At 35.8% G+C, this 16827-nt stretch overlaps 1 protein-coding gene across 2 annotated transcripts in view; it reads left to right on the forward strand.

Moving 5' to 3' along the window:
* Nucleotides 1-224: 224 nt before the first annotated feature.
* Nucleotides 225-16827, forward strand: part of LOC120225993 (neurexin-1-beta-like) — a 56777-nt gene continuing 40174 nt past the window's right edge. For both annotated transcript variants that reach the window (XM_039224176.1, XM_039224177.1), the window contains exon 1: nucleotides 225-353. In XM_039224176.1, coding sequence (XP_039080107.1) covers nucleotides 321-353 — 33 coding nt within the window. In that variant the 5' untranslated portion in view covers nucleotides 225-320. The remainder of the gene's footprint in view (nucleotides 354-16827) is intronic.

Here is a 16827-nt window from a genome sequence, read left to right on the forward strand (position 1 = left end):
GGGCGCGGGCTGGGCTGTGTACCAACAGCCTCGTCAACTGCAGACGGAACTGCAGCATCTCTTCCTGCAGTAGGGCGTCAGCCATTGGCTCCTCGGTGACACGTGACTGATAGAGCCTTTTCTGTGTCTTTTCTCGCCCATCTGTGTGCAGGGCACTGATAGGCCAGGCTGATGCGCAGGCAATTTATCATCTTGATCTCCCACTGAGTCAGGGAGCTCTCCTGTCACCAGTATTGATTTCAGAGGATGGACTAAATTTCCTAGGATTTCCATTAAGAATTAAGAAAAAAGCTCTAAGCACGCAGGGTAGCCAGACAGACATGGATATGAGATGGCACTGTGAAAACTCGCAGGTAGCTTCTTCTCTCACAGCCGGTGCTCAGCACAACTTAGAACTGCAGCATGCAGGGTTTAAGATACCAGAAGCCTAAGAACAATAATAATGAAAATAAGAATAAACTCTTTTGGATAAACTAATTTTAAGATTTATGTTACATTGTTTATTTTTGGAGATTGCATGTCAAATTTATGCACGCTCTGTATGAAATGTAGAAAGGTTGCTTTAAATTTTTTAATGTCCTTAAACCCTGAGCATGGTTGCTTCTAGTTTTGTTTGCTGCTTTTTGTGAGCTTCAGAGGTTTTTTTTAGCATGCTTGTGGCAAAAACAACCAAAAATTTTGTGTGTGTGTATATATATGTATTAAGTTGGTTCAAGTAAAAGCATGAATAAAAGCTGCTTTCAATACTTGCCAGACTGCTTTATTATTGTTAATGACTTGGTGATAATTTTGTCTAAATATACTTAGATTCTGACCATGCATGCTTTTTGCGGCAGAGTGGGTTTTCGTTGAGAATTTGTAAAGCTGGAATGTCTGAATTAAATGTATGTTTGGTACAACAGAAAATGTATTAGTGGTCAACGATTAAACCTGATTAACTAATGGAAATATCTCATGATGGTAAGATTTAAGTAACATTTATTTACACTAATAACTTCTGCTTTCTGAAAAATAAAATGCATGTCTGGGATTAATGAAAGTGTTTATGTTTTTGAAATAGAAATTTTGGTTATTTCAAAGATAAACAGTAAGATTTTAAGTTTTAAAAATGCATCAAGGTGAAAGAATTTTTAAAATATATATATATACATACTTTAATTTATTTTAGCCTCTGAAATAATTCTAAACCTGCTATTTGTGTATGTGAGAGATCATGTGCATGTTTATGTGTATGTGACTTCTTTGGGGAATTGTTTGATACCCTCCTGGCTAGTCCTTATTCTTGTGAAGAGAGGAAAAGCCTTGGCATTCAGATATTTTCCTAGGCCCCTGGGAATTAGAGCCAGCAGAAGCAAGAGTAGGGCCAGATGGGACTGGCATGCTTGTCAGTGAGTACAGACAATAGGTGGGGGCGGAGCAGATGGAGAACAGAAGGAATTGCATCTCAGAAAAGGGGAGCCTGGAGGGGAAGAGCAGGCTAGATAGTGAAGGAAGCTGCCCTCTCTTTTCAAGGGAACACCTGACTGCATCTTCCTCTAATTATGAGAGAGAATGTCATGTCTGTTGTAACAAATATTTTTCATTAAACTAGGCAGCCCTTGCTTCATCGAGTAGGGAAGAAATCTTATGAATAGAAGTTGCTTCACCAGATTATAAATGATGTGTTGTCTATTGGTTGTTGGCTGTAACCTTTTTCTCTATGCCGTGTTCAGGAAAAGTAGGAGCAAAATTAAAATGAAGCTATTGTATCATTTGAGTTGGTGGTATCTAGATATAAATGGCAGTAACTACTAAACTTACATGCCAGACCTTCGATGATTCAGGCATCTATAGGGTTTGCTAACGTTTTCCCCTGAGTAAGCTTTCAATTCTGAAAATAATAAGAGCCCATGCTGACCAATCTACTATTATTTTACTTACCACTTATAAAATAGAGGTTCATTTCCAGAATAACTGCATGTTTTATTTATTTGTTGATTTTTTCAGGAAGCATGAGAGTTTTATTACCAATGCCTAGTTCAAATTCTGAAATGAAATTAATCTCAGAATTCTCTATCAAGCTTTCTGTCACCCAAATGTCCAGAGAACTAGGCAGTCTTTGCCCAGAAAGGTTAAAGGGCTGGGGAAAAAATGAAAATCAACTTACTTCTGAATTCTATAATTTTAATAATTCTTCCAAAATTTTAAGGTGAATTTAGACACAGTTTCCAGTCCTGAATGGAAATAAATTTGACCAAAATCATGCTGCCAAAATATACCAATAAAACACAAAGTTTAAAAGTTTAAATATACATTTTTTGATCCATGGATCACCCACAGCTCACTTAATTATTTGGTTGCTGGACCCTGCACATGGAGAGAATTTCCATTCTCCAAGAGTACTTTTGCCATGTTGCATGTTTCTCTTCACTTACCCTTTGAAACTTGGCTTGACAGAGAGAGAACCATGACCTGGATAAGAGAATAAAAACTTTACCTCTGACATCTTGAGGCATTCAAGATAATTTACTCAGATCATTTATACTAATTTCCCCAGAGTCGAGGAATTGAGCCAGTTTCTTATAATTTATGCAATCCTCTTCCTCCTTGCCCTTTTCTTAGAAATTAATGAAAGAGTCCACTAAGCAGCAAAACGTTCCTCACTTGGCAAATTCTGTCCAATTTTTTAGAAAGAAATAGAGTCTCCAGACAGAATTTTGGGTAGATATTTGTAGTTTTGAGTGTTGACTGCACTGGTATTCCCTAAGTTGAGATAACCCATTGTTAAAGAAGAAATGTTTTCACTGACTTTGTACAATCAAGGTTGCCTATAAAAACCATGTAATCCTTACAGACAAAGTGGAATGAAACTAGAAGAGCCCTGAAGTGGCATTAAATGTCTGGTCAAAATAGCATTTGCGCTCAACTGCCAGGCGAATTCCTCCCCAAGACATTAACCAGGGAAATGCTTACATATTTACATAGTAATTAGTGATGTAGCATTGCGTATTAAGGATATTTGGGGTAGTTATGATGAAATGTTACTGTCTGTGTGCCTTCCATATGCTCCTTTAATTTACGAAATGTGCTCATCCCACAGCATCTGGGTGCATTTATAAACTACAAGTGCAATCAATTAACTATGTGATGGATGCAGTAAGCAGAATGCTAACTGTTGGGAAAAGCCCTCTTGTCTTGAACTTTGTAGTTTTCAAATGGGAAGAAGAAAAAAAAAACATGTAGCCAAAGACTTTTAGCCATTGTCTATATTAAATATTTTAAGAACTAAGCTTACTCCACCCATTTGGAAAGAATTCATTTGAAACAAGAATTTTTCCCAGGCAAAATTGGTGCCTTTAATTCCAGTATAGAAGCACTGGCAAAATTCATAGGTGAACAGTGTTAGTGGATATTTAATTTTACTTAGACCAAGTGATGCCTTTGATTATTCAGTCTTCTTCATTTCCCATTTCCTCTACTTAGTCTTTTATTTCTCTGCTGCTTTACCCGTCAGTTGTGGATTCAAGTGCTGTTTGCTCTAGACCTCAATTTTACTACACAATAAGCTGTATATAAATTCAGCAGTGTAATGACACCAAATTCTGCTTTATACATTTTTGTGTATATTTAGGCTTTTGATTTCTTTGACTTCTACTAAGATTACCAGGTTGACCTGGAAAGATTGTTTTTACTTTCTGCTATTTTATTTTCATTTACCTGACAATTGGTATTTGAAGACTCCCTTCCCTCATCACTCTGGCACAGAGAATGGAGCCAAACACAGTAGTATCTTGGAGAAGAGCAATTTCCAGTATACAGAATAATTAGGAAAAGCAGACAATTATAAACTGATGGATAGCTCTAGTTTCCTTAGCAAATGGAGACAGTAATATATGAGATAACTTCAATTTTTGTGTAATAAGTTATGAGTTGTTATCCCCATACATTCCTCTTTGCTTCTCAAATTTTTCCGCTTCATTTGGATTCATTTGATTAAGCATTAATAACTGTCTCAGAACTATTTTCCAAAATTAGTTATATGCTTCTGTTTTCATTGTTGTGGTATGCGCATGTGTGAGTGTGTGTGTGTATATATATGTATATATACATATACATATATAATTATTATTTATTTTTAAAAATTCCATTATTTATTTTTAAAAATTCCAATACAATTAGCTTGCAGTGTTGTATTAGTTTCAGATATACAATATAATGATTCAGCAATTGTAAACATTACCCAGTGCTCATCACAATAAGTGTACTCCTTTCTTAAAAATGTATTTAGAGAGAGAGAGAGAGAGAATGCTTGCAAATGAGTGAGTGGGGGAGGCGCAGAGAGAGAATCCTAAGCCAGTGCCACACTGTTAGTGCAGAGCCCTATGCAGGGCTTGATCTTGCAAACAATGAGATTATGACCTGTGCTGAAATCAAGAGTGGGATGCTCAACTGACTGAGCCACCCACATACCCCTAAATAAGTGTACTCTTAATGCCCTTCACCCATTCCACCCATCCCTCCTCCCAACCTCTCCTCTGGCAAACACCAGTTTGTTCTATTTAAGAGACTGTTTTTTGGTTTGTCTCTTTATTTGTTTTGTTTCTTAAATTACACATTTCACATATGGGTAAAATTATATGGTATTTGTCTTTCTTGGACTGACTGACTTCACTTAGCATTATACTCTCTAGATCCATCCATGTTGTTGAAAATAGCAAGGTTTCATTCTTTTTATAGCCAAGTAATATTCCATATATACATATATATATATATATATATATGTAGTGGTATATAGTTTTTGAAACTTCATGTGAAGCCACAGTGTAATTTATTTTAAGTTAGTGGATTTGTTTGTTTGTTTGCTCTTCTTGTTGGGTTTTTTTGTTTGTTTTTTATTTGAGAGAGAGAGTGCGAGTTGGGGAGAGGGCAGAGGGAGAAAGAATCTTAAGTAGGCTCCATGCTCCATGCATAGCCAGATGTGGGGCTCAATCCCATGACCCTGGGATCATGACTTGATATGAAATCAAAAGTCAGATGCTAAACTGACTGAGCCACCCAGGCAGCCCTATAATTATTTTTTTGATAACAGATGCTCAAATACTTTTTTTACTCTTTTCCCAGAACTGTAATATAATGATGAGAATGACTTGAATGCTATCTTAGAGGACCAAAAGGAATCAGTCTCCTAAAGAAGGCAGTCCTGAAGTCTGTATGTTCTCATCTTTGTTTCCACTGCTTTTTTATTAAAACATGATGGGTTTTGTAGGATACCACAGTCTTGATTCTCAGACTTTTGACCAAAAATATGATTATATAAGTTAACAGCCTAGACATATTGGTAACTTCATGGATAAAGTGGGGTTTAATGCTATGGACCACCTAGCCTGTGTGGTCTCTTCACATTCTTCAGATCGAAAACTCTGCTACAGCTTCAAAGACCATGCCTTCCCAGTCAGTTGTCCAGTGATGTGAATTTGCTTGTAATAAAAACATTTATTATATGTTAAAAATATAGATTACATATATAAATACTATATATATATAATAAAGTATGTACTATATATACACAACTAAAACTTTATGATTTCAAAATATTACTATTTTATTGTCAGGTCAATATTGCATAGAGTTTTGAATTTTTTTTTTTTAGAGCCCTTTATTTTGAAGTTGCATAGGTATCAATTTTCAATTACTCATGTGTAAACTATCTACATAGTGGATCACCTTTCATGGCTAGATCTGCTTTTAGACCACTTTTCCTCCCATTGACTTAAAAACCTTTTTTTTCAATTGCATACCATGACTTCTCTTAATTAGCACAATTAGATTTGAGTGGATCATCTATTCATTGGGTTTATAGTAGAACTACAATATTTTAGGAGTTGAATGTAGTGTGTGTATATGAATATGTGTGTCTGTATAAAACAGTGCTAGATATTTAGCTGCTAAATAACAGGTTTAAAGGAAACATGTAACTAACTAGAAATTTCAGGAAAAACAGCTCCTCTTGGGTTTGCCAATAGTTTTCTTAGCCTTGAAGAAGTATATTATCTCTTTGCAGAATATTGACAACTATAATAAATAAGCAATTATCTTAGTGTTTTTTGTACATTTGATAGTTAAAACCTGTTAAGATATCTACTGATATGCATATATATAGATAGACTGATAGATAGATATTTTAATTTATCTATACCAAGACTCTGCTAGCTATGATGGGTGACTCAAAGGAAATTCAGATACTTCTTGCCTTAAAAGTCCAGTTGAAGAGTCCGGAGAAACACACATAAAACTAAAGTACTGAAGGCTGATCTGTTTTACCCTATAATATCAATTAATGAACACATATTTGTTGCACATCTGCCATATACTTGATGGTAGTTTGGAGACAGGAGAGGTCACTATGGGTTAAGTAGATGCATGGAAGTTGTTCCACCATATGTCCCTTCTGTTTGTTTGAGCAGCCCTCGTTATGCAGACACAAAATAAAAAGTAACACAAAATCAGGTCAAATCAGGTGAGCGACACATCCCTTCACACCGTGAGTATTTAAATAGGAAAAAAGCAAAGTTCCAAGTAGCATGTCTCAAAATCAGTCAAGGTGGTTGTTTCCTGTTCTGCATATTCTCAGAACAACATATAGATTTATTAAAAGCCAGTTTTTATACATGCAGAACATGTATAACTTTTGGGGCACCTGGGTGGCTCAGTCAGTTAAATGTCTGATTTCTGCTCAGGTCATGATCTCATTGTTTGAGGATTAGAGCCCTGTGCTCTATGCTGACAGGTCAGAGCCTGGAGCCTGCTTTGGATTCTGTTGTCTCCCTCTCACTCTGCCTGTCCCCTGCTCACATTCTTTCTTTGTCTCAAAAAAAAAAAATTAAAACATTTTTTTAAAATATGTTTAACTCTTTTGTTTAAAAATCACCTGCATTTTTGGGTTATATCCATTCTCTTTATTTATTAAAATTAACCCTCATTGCCAAACATTTTCCTTTAAAGAAAGCAAGAAATCGAGGCGTGCCTGCCTAGGTGGCTCAGTCAGTTGAACATCTGACTCTTAATTTCAGTTCAGGTCATGAACTCATGGTCCATTAGTTCAAACCCCGCATCAGGCTCCATGCTGACAGTGTGGAGTCTGCTTGAGATTTTCCTTCTTTTTCTGCCCATCTGCTGCTCATACCTTCTATTTATAAGTAAATAAAAATTTTTAAAAAATAAGAAACCAGTTTCCTTTTACTGATGGGATAATTTGAAATATTGAGTCATTTTCCCGTTAGTAAATTAGACTCTTTGGAGTAAGTATAACTATCTCAGGCCATGAGGATATTATGGAGTCTGTTTGTAAACTACCCCAGCAGTAGTTTCAATCTGCTTGATTCTACTTTCTTGTCTGTATTGGATTCTATTTACTTTTTTGAATGGTATCCACTGTAAAGAAAGTAGAATGTGGATGGTATAGGCAGGAAGCAAGGGTTTGGCCTTGAGTGAAACAGTTTTGAATAGTGATAATTATGTAAACAGTCTACTCTTGTTATTGAAATAGTTATCAATACTATTATTTCCTCCATAAGTGGTTTTAAATACAGTGAATAATTTTGGAAAACATGAACCATTCTTTAGTAGTGACTGAAGTGATACCTAGGTGTAAAATATCAAATTGAATAGTTCTTGATTACTCTTCAAAATCTCAAGCTAGAGATAGTAAGCCTAGGTCAGTGATGAAGGCCTCCATGCAAGAAGAGGTTCCCAGATTTCTGACTTTATGGTTTCCCACATAGGCAGTAAGATTTCAAATGCAATAGATGGTATCGTTTTAAACAGAAGGCTGCTGATTCAATAACAAAATAAACACTGACTCTAGCCTCCCCCCAGCCCCCTCAATCTTTCTCTTTCTCTCTCGCAATTCTCTAAATGATGCATGAACTCTTTGTAGTATTTTAGGAAGAAAGGAGAGGTTCTAAAATGATGAGATGTAGTAGAAAAGTATATGCTCAGTTACTTTAAAGTCTGCAATGTAAGGACATTTCCAAAGACATGCCATTCAAGTGAAGATAATACATGTTTTCTGTCTGTAAATACTACAAACGGGAGGTACAGGTTGCTTTTGTATGGTTGTGGTGGTTATATATTTTTTCCTTTATGAATGTATCTGCATTTTTTAATGTTTATTTAATTTTTTTTGAGAGAGAGAGCAAAAACACAAGCCAGGGAGGGGCAGAGAGAGAGTGAGGACACAAAATCTGAAGCAGGCTCTAGGCTCTGAGCTGTCAGCACAGAGCCAGATGCAGGGCTCAAACTCACAAACCATAAGATCATGGTTCTTAACCTACTGAGCCACCCAGGCACCCCTGTATCTGCATCTTTTTAAACAAAATTATTATATAAATGTCAGTTATGTCAACTTAAATGTAATATATAAAATTTGATCTAGTCAGTGTGCATCCTTTATTTTTTAGTTTTTAAATAAATGCTATAATTTAAATATATAGAAATGCCATAAACAGAGAAATTCCACTCTTCATCCAGCCTCCTCTAATATTGTTATATTTAATCATTGTTTATTTGTCAGTGCTAAAAAAATTAACATTTAGTCTGCTCTTTGAGAAGTTAATTTTTTTGTTTTAGGCTTTCTGTCACTGAGTGTCATGAGACTACATTTGGAAAATTCCAACATCACCTGTTTGTTTGGTTTTTTTCCTCATCAGTATCTAAGGGAGTCCTCCTTGATGGGCTTCCCAAAATTTCTGCTTTGAAACATTCAATCAGATATTTTAGGAGAAGAAACAATTATTAGAAAACCAGTGCTTTTTGTTTATACCTGTTTTTTTTTCTTTGCACCTTTATATATATTGGTTTTATTTTGAAGTTGATCTGGGATTCTCTTTTTGTTTCCTTGGGAAATATATACCATTTTCAACCTAGGTTGCTCTTCTAAACTTTAGAAACAATCCCAATACAAATAATCCCAGTTCACCTCAAATTCAATACGGTCCCATTGTGAATGGGTTATTTGGGGAGGTTATCTAATCTTAAAACATTGTCTTCTAATTGATTTATGTAAAGAGATTGTACTGAAGACATTTTCACTGCTACTGGTGTGATGAAGACCAACTACTTAATTTTCTGGTACTTGACTTCTCCATTCATAAGGTGAGGGCTTCACAACTCTAATACTTTATGATTTTAGAGTGTGAATAAATGTGAATTCCTGTTAAAAGAGTTTAAAGCAAAGTGGTCTTAAAACATAGACTGCTTTTCATTTTGTTGAATCATCCTGGATTTCGAGATAAATGTATGTCTGTAATCTTATTATGAGAATTTTGATTTCAAAACTAGCGTGAGCATAATTCCAGTTTTGGCTAGTGTTAATTTGAGGAAAAGCTCCTCTTCCATTTCCATAATGAAGAATGCAGAGGCTCATTAGCATTCTGTGGGCAAAGCTGGTAAATTTCAGAGAATTGGCGATTTGAAAATGTAGAAACTCACAATAGGAAGTGCTACAAAAGAAACAACATCTTTCATGTCAACCTTATCTTGACAAATGAGGAAAAATTTTGCAGTGTGTATATCACAAAAGCAAGCAGAATTCTGTGAAAACAAAGGAAAGGGGCACCATACTGCCTGTTCTTGTGTTCCAATATCTCTACCTTCGCTAAGAGACCTTGAAATTATTTCACATCTATTTTTTATACAGTGGATGCCAGAAGAGCTAAATTATTCATTGTAAGTGAAAATATTTATTACCATGTGTCAAGAAACTCTGATTCCCTTTTTGGTGTTCCTAATAAGAACCCTGTGGTATAAAATCATGGGCTGAACCTACTAAATAATTAGCCATGTGAATACTGTACCTACCATGTATATTTTTAGGTTTTATATCAGTAAATATTTGATAAAGTGGTGCACACTCTGAATGGAAAATCCTTCATCCTCAAATCAGTTTCACATTCTTCTCTGAGAAGTAAGGTGCCCTGTGGCTTCTAATGGAAGTGGAAAGGAAAGTAGAGGCAAAAACCATCAACAGCACCATCTGAGAAAAATTCTCATCACTGATAAAGATTTATGAAAAAATAAATTTGATAAGTGACAGATGAGATCCTCAGAGGACAAGACTTTGTAAGCATTTCTCTATAAACATAAAAAGAAAGTGGATCTATATTGAGAACAAAAGGTTAGATGTGTAGGACAAATTCTTTTTATGGATGTTCACAATTTATGTATAAAACCTAATATAGCTTGCAAAATGTCTATAGTAATTTGAAATAATTAGCAGGGAAATATTCTTAGACACAGGCAAATGAAATTAGAATTTTGACATTTATAATTTCAAGACTTCTGAATATATGGAAGGTGCAGTGATTGCATTTTTAATTTTTTTTTTCTGTTTGTTACCAGCATCTAAACATAGACAGCATTTTCAGAGCAACTGCATTTTGGATAACTGATATGTACAATAGAGGTTTAACTTTTAATTTAATCTTATGATAGATTTCACTTCCATAACACAATTAACTTGAAACATTTCAATTTTAACAACATACTCTGGACGCCACAAAGCTGAAGAAGCACTGTGGCACCAGAGGGAGCGAAGAAGGGCAAGGTGTTATGAGGTGTGGGAATCCTCACTTCTCAGCCAGCCCATTTCATTATGACTGTGTCAAGTATAGTCCTGGACCTAGTTATGGCAGCTCTAGAACATGAGACTGATTTCCCTCCTTAGTGTCTTTCTTGGCTAATCACCTATAAAATATTTCATTCTTCTGTTTGGAAGTAATTCCTCTTACCACTTTAAATTTACTGTATCTAGGGGCACCTGGGTGGCTCAGTGGGTTAAGCATCAGACTTCAGCTCAGGTCACGATCTCACAATTTGTTAGTTCAAGCCCTCGCCAAGCTCTGTGCTGACAGCTCAGAGCCTGGAGCCTGCTTTGGATTCTGTGTCTCCCTCTCCGCCCCTTCCCTGCTCGTGCTCTGTCTGTCTCTCTCAAAAAATAAAAACCATTAAAAAATTTTTAAAAAATAAATTTATTGTATCAAGTGGAATTAGCTTTTGGAAAAGTTCTGAAAGGATTTCATCAGAAAGAAAGAAAGGATTTCATCACCATTCTTTGCCCATTTTAGTCAACATGACTGAGAAACTGCCTCCATTTTTTTTTTATCTTGTATTGTTTGGTGGAAGATACTCAAGCACAGAAAAATTTTCTACTAGCCACTTTTCTGGTCTGGATCTTGGGCTTAGTGTTTAAGAGGAGTGAGGTGTTGGCTGCCACAGACAGCTAAAATCTAAAGACTCAGCTTAATCGCCTCATCCTGGAGCAAGTCTGCTTTGAAAGATTGCCTTCCTTTTACTTGTACATTTTTGAATGTTTTTTTCCTCTTAAAACCCTTGTTTGAATTTTAAAAACAAGACCTATCTCACATCTCCCTCAGTGAGACAGAAATCCTACTTTCCTAAGTCTGAAAGACCTCTGTCATTGGTCTCACACTTAAAATGAACTGAGACACCATGCCACTTTCCAAACATGGGTGGGGAACCTTTTTTCCCTCCTTTTCTCCTTCTTCTGCTTTTTTCCTTTATAACTTCCTGTTGGCTTTGTCTCTTTTCTTTTAATTTACCTCTAACAGAAGAATGCTACTGGCATCTATTGCTTTCTTCTGCCTCATTTGTGTCACTTAAGAATCAAATTTTGAAACCAGTATATATGTATGAAGTAGCTAAGTCACTAGCCATTATTTTTAAGCCTTGGAAGTTTAAAAGTCAAGGAGAAGCTACTGGATTCTGTCCCATTGAAAGGAAGTGTATTGAGCACAACCTCATTCTTAGATAGATATGATTCTGTAGATCTGAGGAATGGAAAATAAGATTACTCATTGAAGCAGTAGTTAATTGGGCAGAAACTAGAGTCGTCCTGATAGAAGTAGCAAGTATTTAATATTTTAGTAAAGCCCTCACACTTCCTTTTTAATTGTGTTGGTTTTGCTTAATTTTTTGTATTTTGCTTTAATTTTCTCTTCTAAATTCAAGGATATAGTATTTGATGTTGAAAATTTTATTTATTTGGTATCCTAATCTTTTGAATTCAACATTCCAGGATAAATTATGGAAGGGTAGGCAAAAATGGTATCACTAATAATAACCTGTCACATGACAACTTCCTTACTTCTGATTATGGTGAAATAGTCAATATTCTAACTATGTTAAAGCCACTAATTGTTTTAGATAAAATCTGTCACATTTAGCTAAAAAGTAAATTGTTTAGAACAAATACATTTTACATCATTGATAAAACACCAGGACCAGTAATTTTTATTTCTTCTGTGGCTGTCAGCAAGGCATTTCATGAAATAGAATATTATTTTATTTATGTATGCATGTATGTGTATACTTATATACTTTTAAAACTTTTAACTTTGAAATGATTACCAGTTCACAGATAGTTACAAAGAAAAATGCAGGGAGATAACCCTACATCCTTTACCCAACTCTCCCCATGTTAACATCTTCCGTAACTGTAGTCCAATATCAAAACGAGAATATTGACATTACTCTAAATCATAGAGCTTTTATAGAGTTCACTGATTACACATGCACTTATTTGTGTATGTGTGGCTCTCTGCAATTTCATCACATGCATAGCTTCTTATAACCATCACCACAATCAAAATATTTAATTGCAACATTACCAAAAGAACTCCCTGTGTTACCCTGGATTAATTATATTTTGAAGGGACCTGGGAGATCATCTACTCTAACCTACTTACATTGGCATGGGAAGTGTTTTGCCTTAGGTCAATTGGTTAGACAGTGATTGAATTCCTAGTTGGCTCAGAATGCTGTGTCTTGTCCCAGACTACTTTCAGGCATCCCACTTTTCATTTTCAATTTATAAAGTAGACACTTTTTTCTACAATTTAAAAATATTTTTTTAACATTTATTCATTTTTGAGAGACAGAGACAGACAGAGCGTGAGTGGAGGAGGGGCAAAGAGAGGGAGACACAGAATTAAAAGTAGGCTCCAGGCTCTGAGCTGTCAGCACAGCGCCCAACACAGGGCTCAAACTCACGAACCACTAGATCATGTTCTGAGCCAAAGTCAGGCACTTAACTGACTGAGCCCCTCAGGCGCCCTGCTGTAATTTTAAAGATAAGACAATTGAAGCAAACAAAAGTTTTAAGGTAGTTGAAATGAAGAGTTACATCACAATTCTGGACTTAAAGAAAAATAAGATATTCTAATCCTATTAATGGATGCACATTAACCATCAATGTGAGCATTATTGGTATTTCACATAAAGCATGTAGATGATACAAGTAATCCATGTAGCTTCATGGGATTCAACATGGTTGGTGAGGGGGAGAAGGTAGGTAGTTAGTTGTCATCTGTAAAGAATCCCAGAGATTTAGCTACAAGTTATATAATCAGTAGTACTCTCTATCGAAAGAACTGAATGTCTCCTTCCTCCCATTTACACACACAGACACACCAGATAATTTAGGAATTTGTTTTCCTTTCCATTTTGCCTTTAATGCTTAATTAATTTAGCTACCATTTACAAAACTATTGAGGTGAGGTATTGGGGGTTTGGAAACGAGGGTGGTGAAGGGGGTCACAGCATGTGATTTGACTCACTTACCTGCTCCATATCCACTTTGGAACAAGTTTCAATACTACTTAATTTGGGAATGAATCTGATTATAGAAGAGCAGAACAGAAATTATTTGGAGAGATTGGAGGATCAAAGACTTTTCTACTATATCAGCATCATAGAAATTAGAGATGCAAAAGACCCATTAGCTGATTTGCCCTATTTCCATGGAAATTGCAGTGAACATTTTTCAAAAGACCTAATCTATTTTTGTTTGAAATAAATGGGAACTCAATGTAGGTTCTTGTTAGAGCTTGAAACTGCTGATTGTTGTGTTTTATGGGTTGTTTTTCTTTTTAGATACACTTGACAGTTTGCATAGCTAATTATTGCATTCTCATTGTTTAATCCCAGCATTCCTGTAAGCTTTTTACAATGGGGGAGAGCAGAGAGCGGGACTACTTTTTAAAGTACATCAATAAGCTGTTAAATCAAGGGGAGTGGGAGGGTAGAGAGAATGTGTGTGTGTGTGTGTGTGTGTGTGTGTGTGTGTGTGTGTGTGTGTGTGTTCTGGAAGACGGGTCCAAGTTAGCAGCAAAGTGGATTTTAAAGAACTTCTAGGCTTTGGCAGCTAATAACACTTTGGTGAAGGTTTTGTTGATAACCAAATACAGAAGATAGTGGGGTCCCTTGTGGCCTCATTTTATGTAGGGCACTTTGTATCATGATGGATCATTTGCAGCAAAAGCTTTTGCTAGGAACACTAAAGAACATGCAATCTTAGAAATCCAGGTTTGTTTTTTGCTTTGTGGGGGGTTGTGTGTGTGTGTGTGTGTGTGTGTGTGTGGTTTGCTGGTGAATGAATTTTTTTAAAAAAATACTGACTTAATTTGCAAAGTACAATTTTAGAAGGAAAGAGCCTTATAATTTGAAGAGAATTTGTTATGAATTATTTCTTACACCAAATAGATAGCTTTAAAATTGTCCTTTTTTAGTATTCTGTGAATTCTGCTTATGGGGGAAAATACTTTTGTCAAGAGTCACTACTTTTATTGCCTATGAATCATGAAACCATAGTGGAGGATTTAGAATTTAGAAGCAACATTTGAACCATTTAAGAACAGTTGAGGCAGTGATGGTTCAAATGAGATAAAAGGACTTTTTTTGTATGTCTTCGTGGTAGTGGTGGTGGGTATTGCTTTTGGTGGGAGAGTGTTTGAAATAATGACTAGAATTACAGATTTTATCATCTTTCCTGCATTACAAGGTAGGACTCTTTTAAAAAAGATCCTCCACAATTCATTAGACTTAAAGTTTTCTTTAATTGAGCATCCCTAAATAATTATCATGTTTCTTTAAAGATACATTCATTTTGGATGAGAAAATAAAGGTGAAAATTCAGTAGAAAATTTTACAGTTAACTCATATTGAGAGTGCAACTCTGTGTTTACAACAATGGTGAAAATGATTGCTGTTGTATTTGTGTATACAACTTCCCTTAAAGCAGCCAAACTAGTGAGAATGGCCACCTAAGAGCAGATAGTGAATGACTAGATCTCTACATTTGCATAGATAGGTAGATAAATGGATGGATGGATGGATGGATGGATGGATAGATAGATAGATAGTATTTTGTGATGTCTAGTTGCTATGAGCAACAGAGACAGTTATTTTCAAGCCTTTCAAGACACAATGAATGGCAAACATTGTGTGCCTAGCAATTTGAACCTCCACATATGAACTCGGTTGAATGCTTGAGAGCTAAGATGAAACTCATACACATTCTTGCAAACCATTGCCATGGCAACATACTTAAAATTTCCAAGGTCTGTCTTACTCGGGTTTGCACCTGCAGTTAGCTTATTGTGAAATAAAAAAGAAGCCTTTCCAACTTGAAAATGCTTTGGAATGGTTGGGAGTATGTTTTGAAATAAAGTGGAGTTTAAAAGTTGAAAAGCAAAATAGAACATTCAGGGGAAAAGAACATTTGCATTCTTCATCCAATATTTAGCTTTTTTTCTCCTCCTACTTCACAATATTCTAGACTAGGGTAAATGTGGATGGTCTACCTATTGTAGTTATTAGGATATTATGGTTTTGCCTACTTTAGTGGAAAAGATCTGCCTCCTGACATGCTAAGTAGCATATGTACATGTCCTGTGTAATAATAATGAGGGCAAGAATAGCTAAGATTTATTTAGTATTTATTATGCAACAAGAAGTGTTAAGTACTTCATTGATCATGATTTTCTTAATTCTTACAACTACACTGCTGAGATTGGCACTGCATCCTTCCCATTTTACAAACAAGAGGTTAAATAAATCATCCAAGTTCTAATAACTCCAGATTTAAACTCTGACTCTAATGCTTATGCACCAAATCACTGGGAGCAGTGTTACAGGAAGGGACCTACGACAGACAGCATCTCTCTCTCTACTCAGAATACAGAGTGAATCCTAAATACAGCTAAACCCTTACAGGGCAGCACCAGTTCTACCTATAAGAACAAGCAGACATAGTCCCCAGTCTGTAGGTGGCTTGGTCATGGACAGTAAGGCAGCCACCTTCCTTATTCTATTGCTCATCTCTCTCCCAGCAAAGTCCACTGAAGGAGGTTTGACTTCTATTTGATTCAATCTTGGAAAATAGATTGAGGTATTTGGAGTCTAGTTCCAATAAGGTTCCTTGGACTTGATGAAATGAGAAAAGCCTTGTTGAGAATTATCCTGGTAAAAATGTTACTGAGTGGGTGACTTAGAAATAAACACATAACTTAATAAGAAACTGTATTTTGGGGAAACTAACTGTTCTATGTATGTTAAGCCTTGAGCCTTCCCTGAGTGCTCTTTAGCAGCTGGGCTTTCCTATTTGAGAGATTCTGTGACCCTCTTTTTCTTAGAGCTAGTTTATTATTTCTCAGAATAGTTAGAGAGCCTTTATTATCTGGATTTCTAGCTCAAAGCAGATCAAAGGAGTGATTTTGAAAGGGAAAGGGTATGTATAAAGGCTGACAGTGATAGACAAAAGAGAAAAAGTAGTAAGAGCAGGCAGTGATTAAAAACTAAAAGAGAAGCATGAGGACCTGGGGCACAGGGCATAGGTGTACACTTCCAGCATCTGAGATCACTGCTGTGTTGCAGATTCTGATGTTTCTAACAGTGATACCAAACCATCAAGAAAAGCTTATCTTCTGAACCTTCTGTTTAAAGGTGACACTTCTGTGATTTCAAAAGTTCTCAATATGACAAATGACTTTT

Source organism: Hyaena hyaena, unplaced genomic scaffold (assembly GCF_003009895.1).
Source record: "Hyaena hyaena isolate Hyena2069 unplaced genomic scaffold, ASM300989v1 scaffold_1545, whole genome shotgun sequence".
NCBI classification, from domain to species: domain Eukaryota; kingdom Metazoa; phylum Chordata; class Mammalia; order Carnivora; family Hyaenidae; genus Hyaena; species Hyaena hyaena.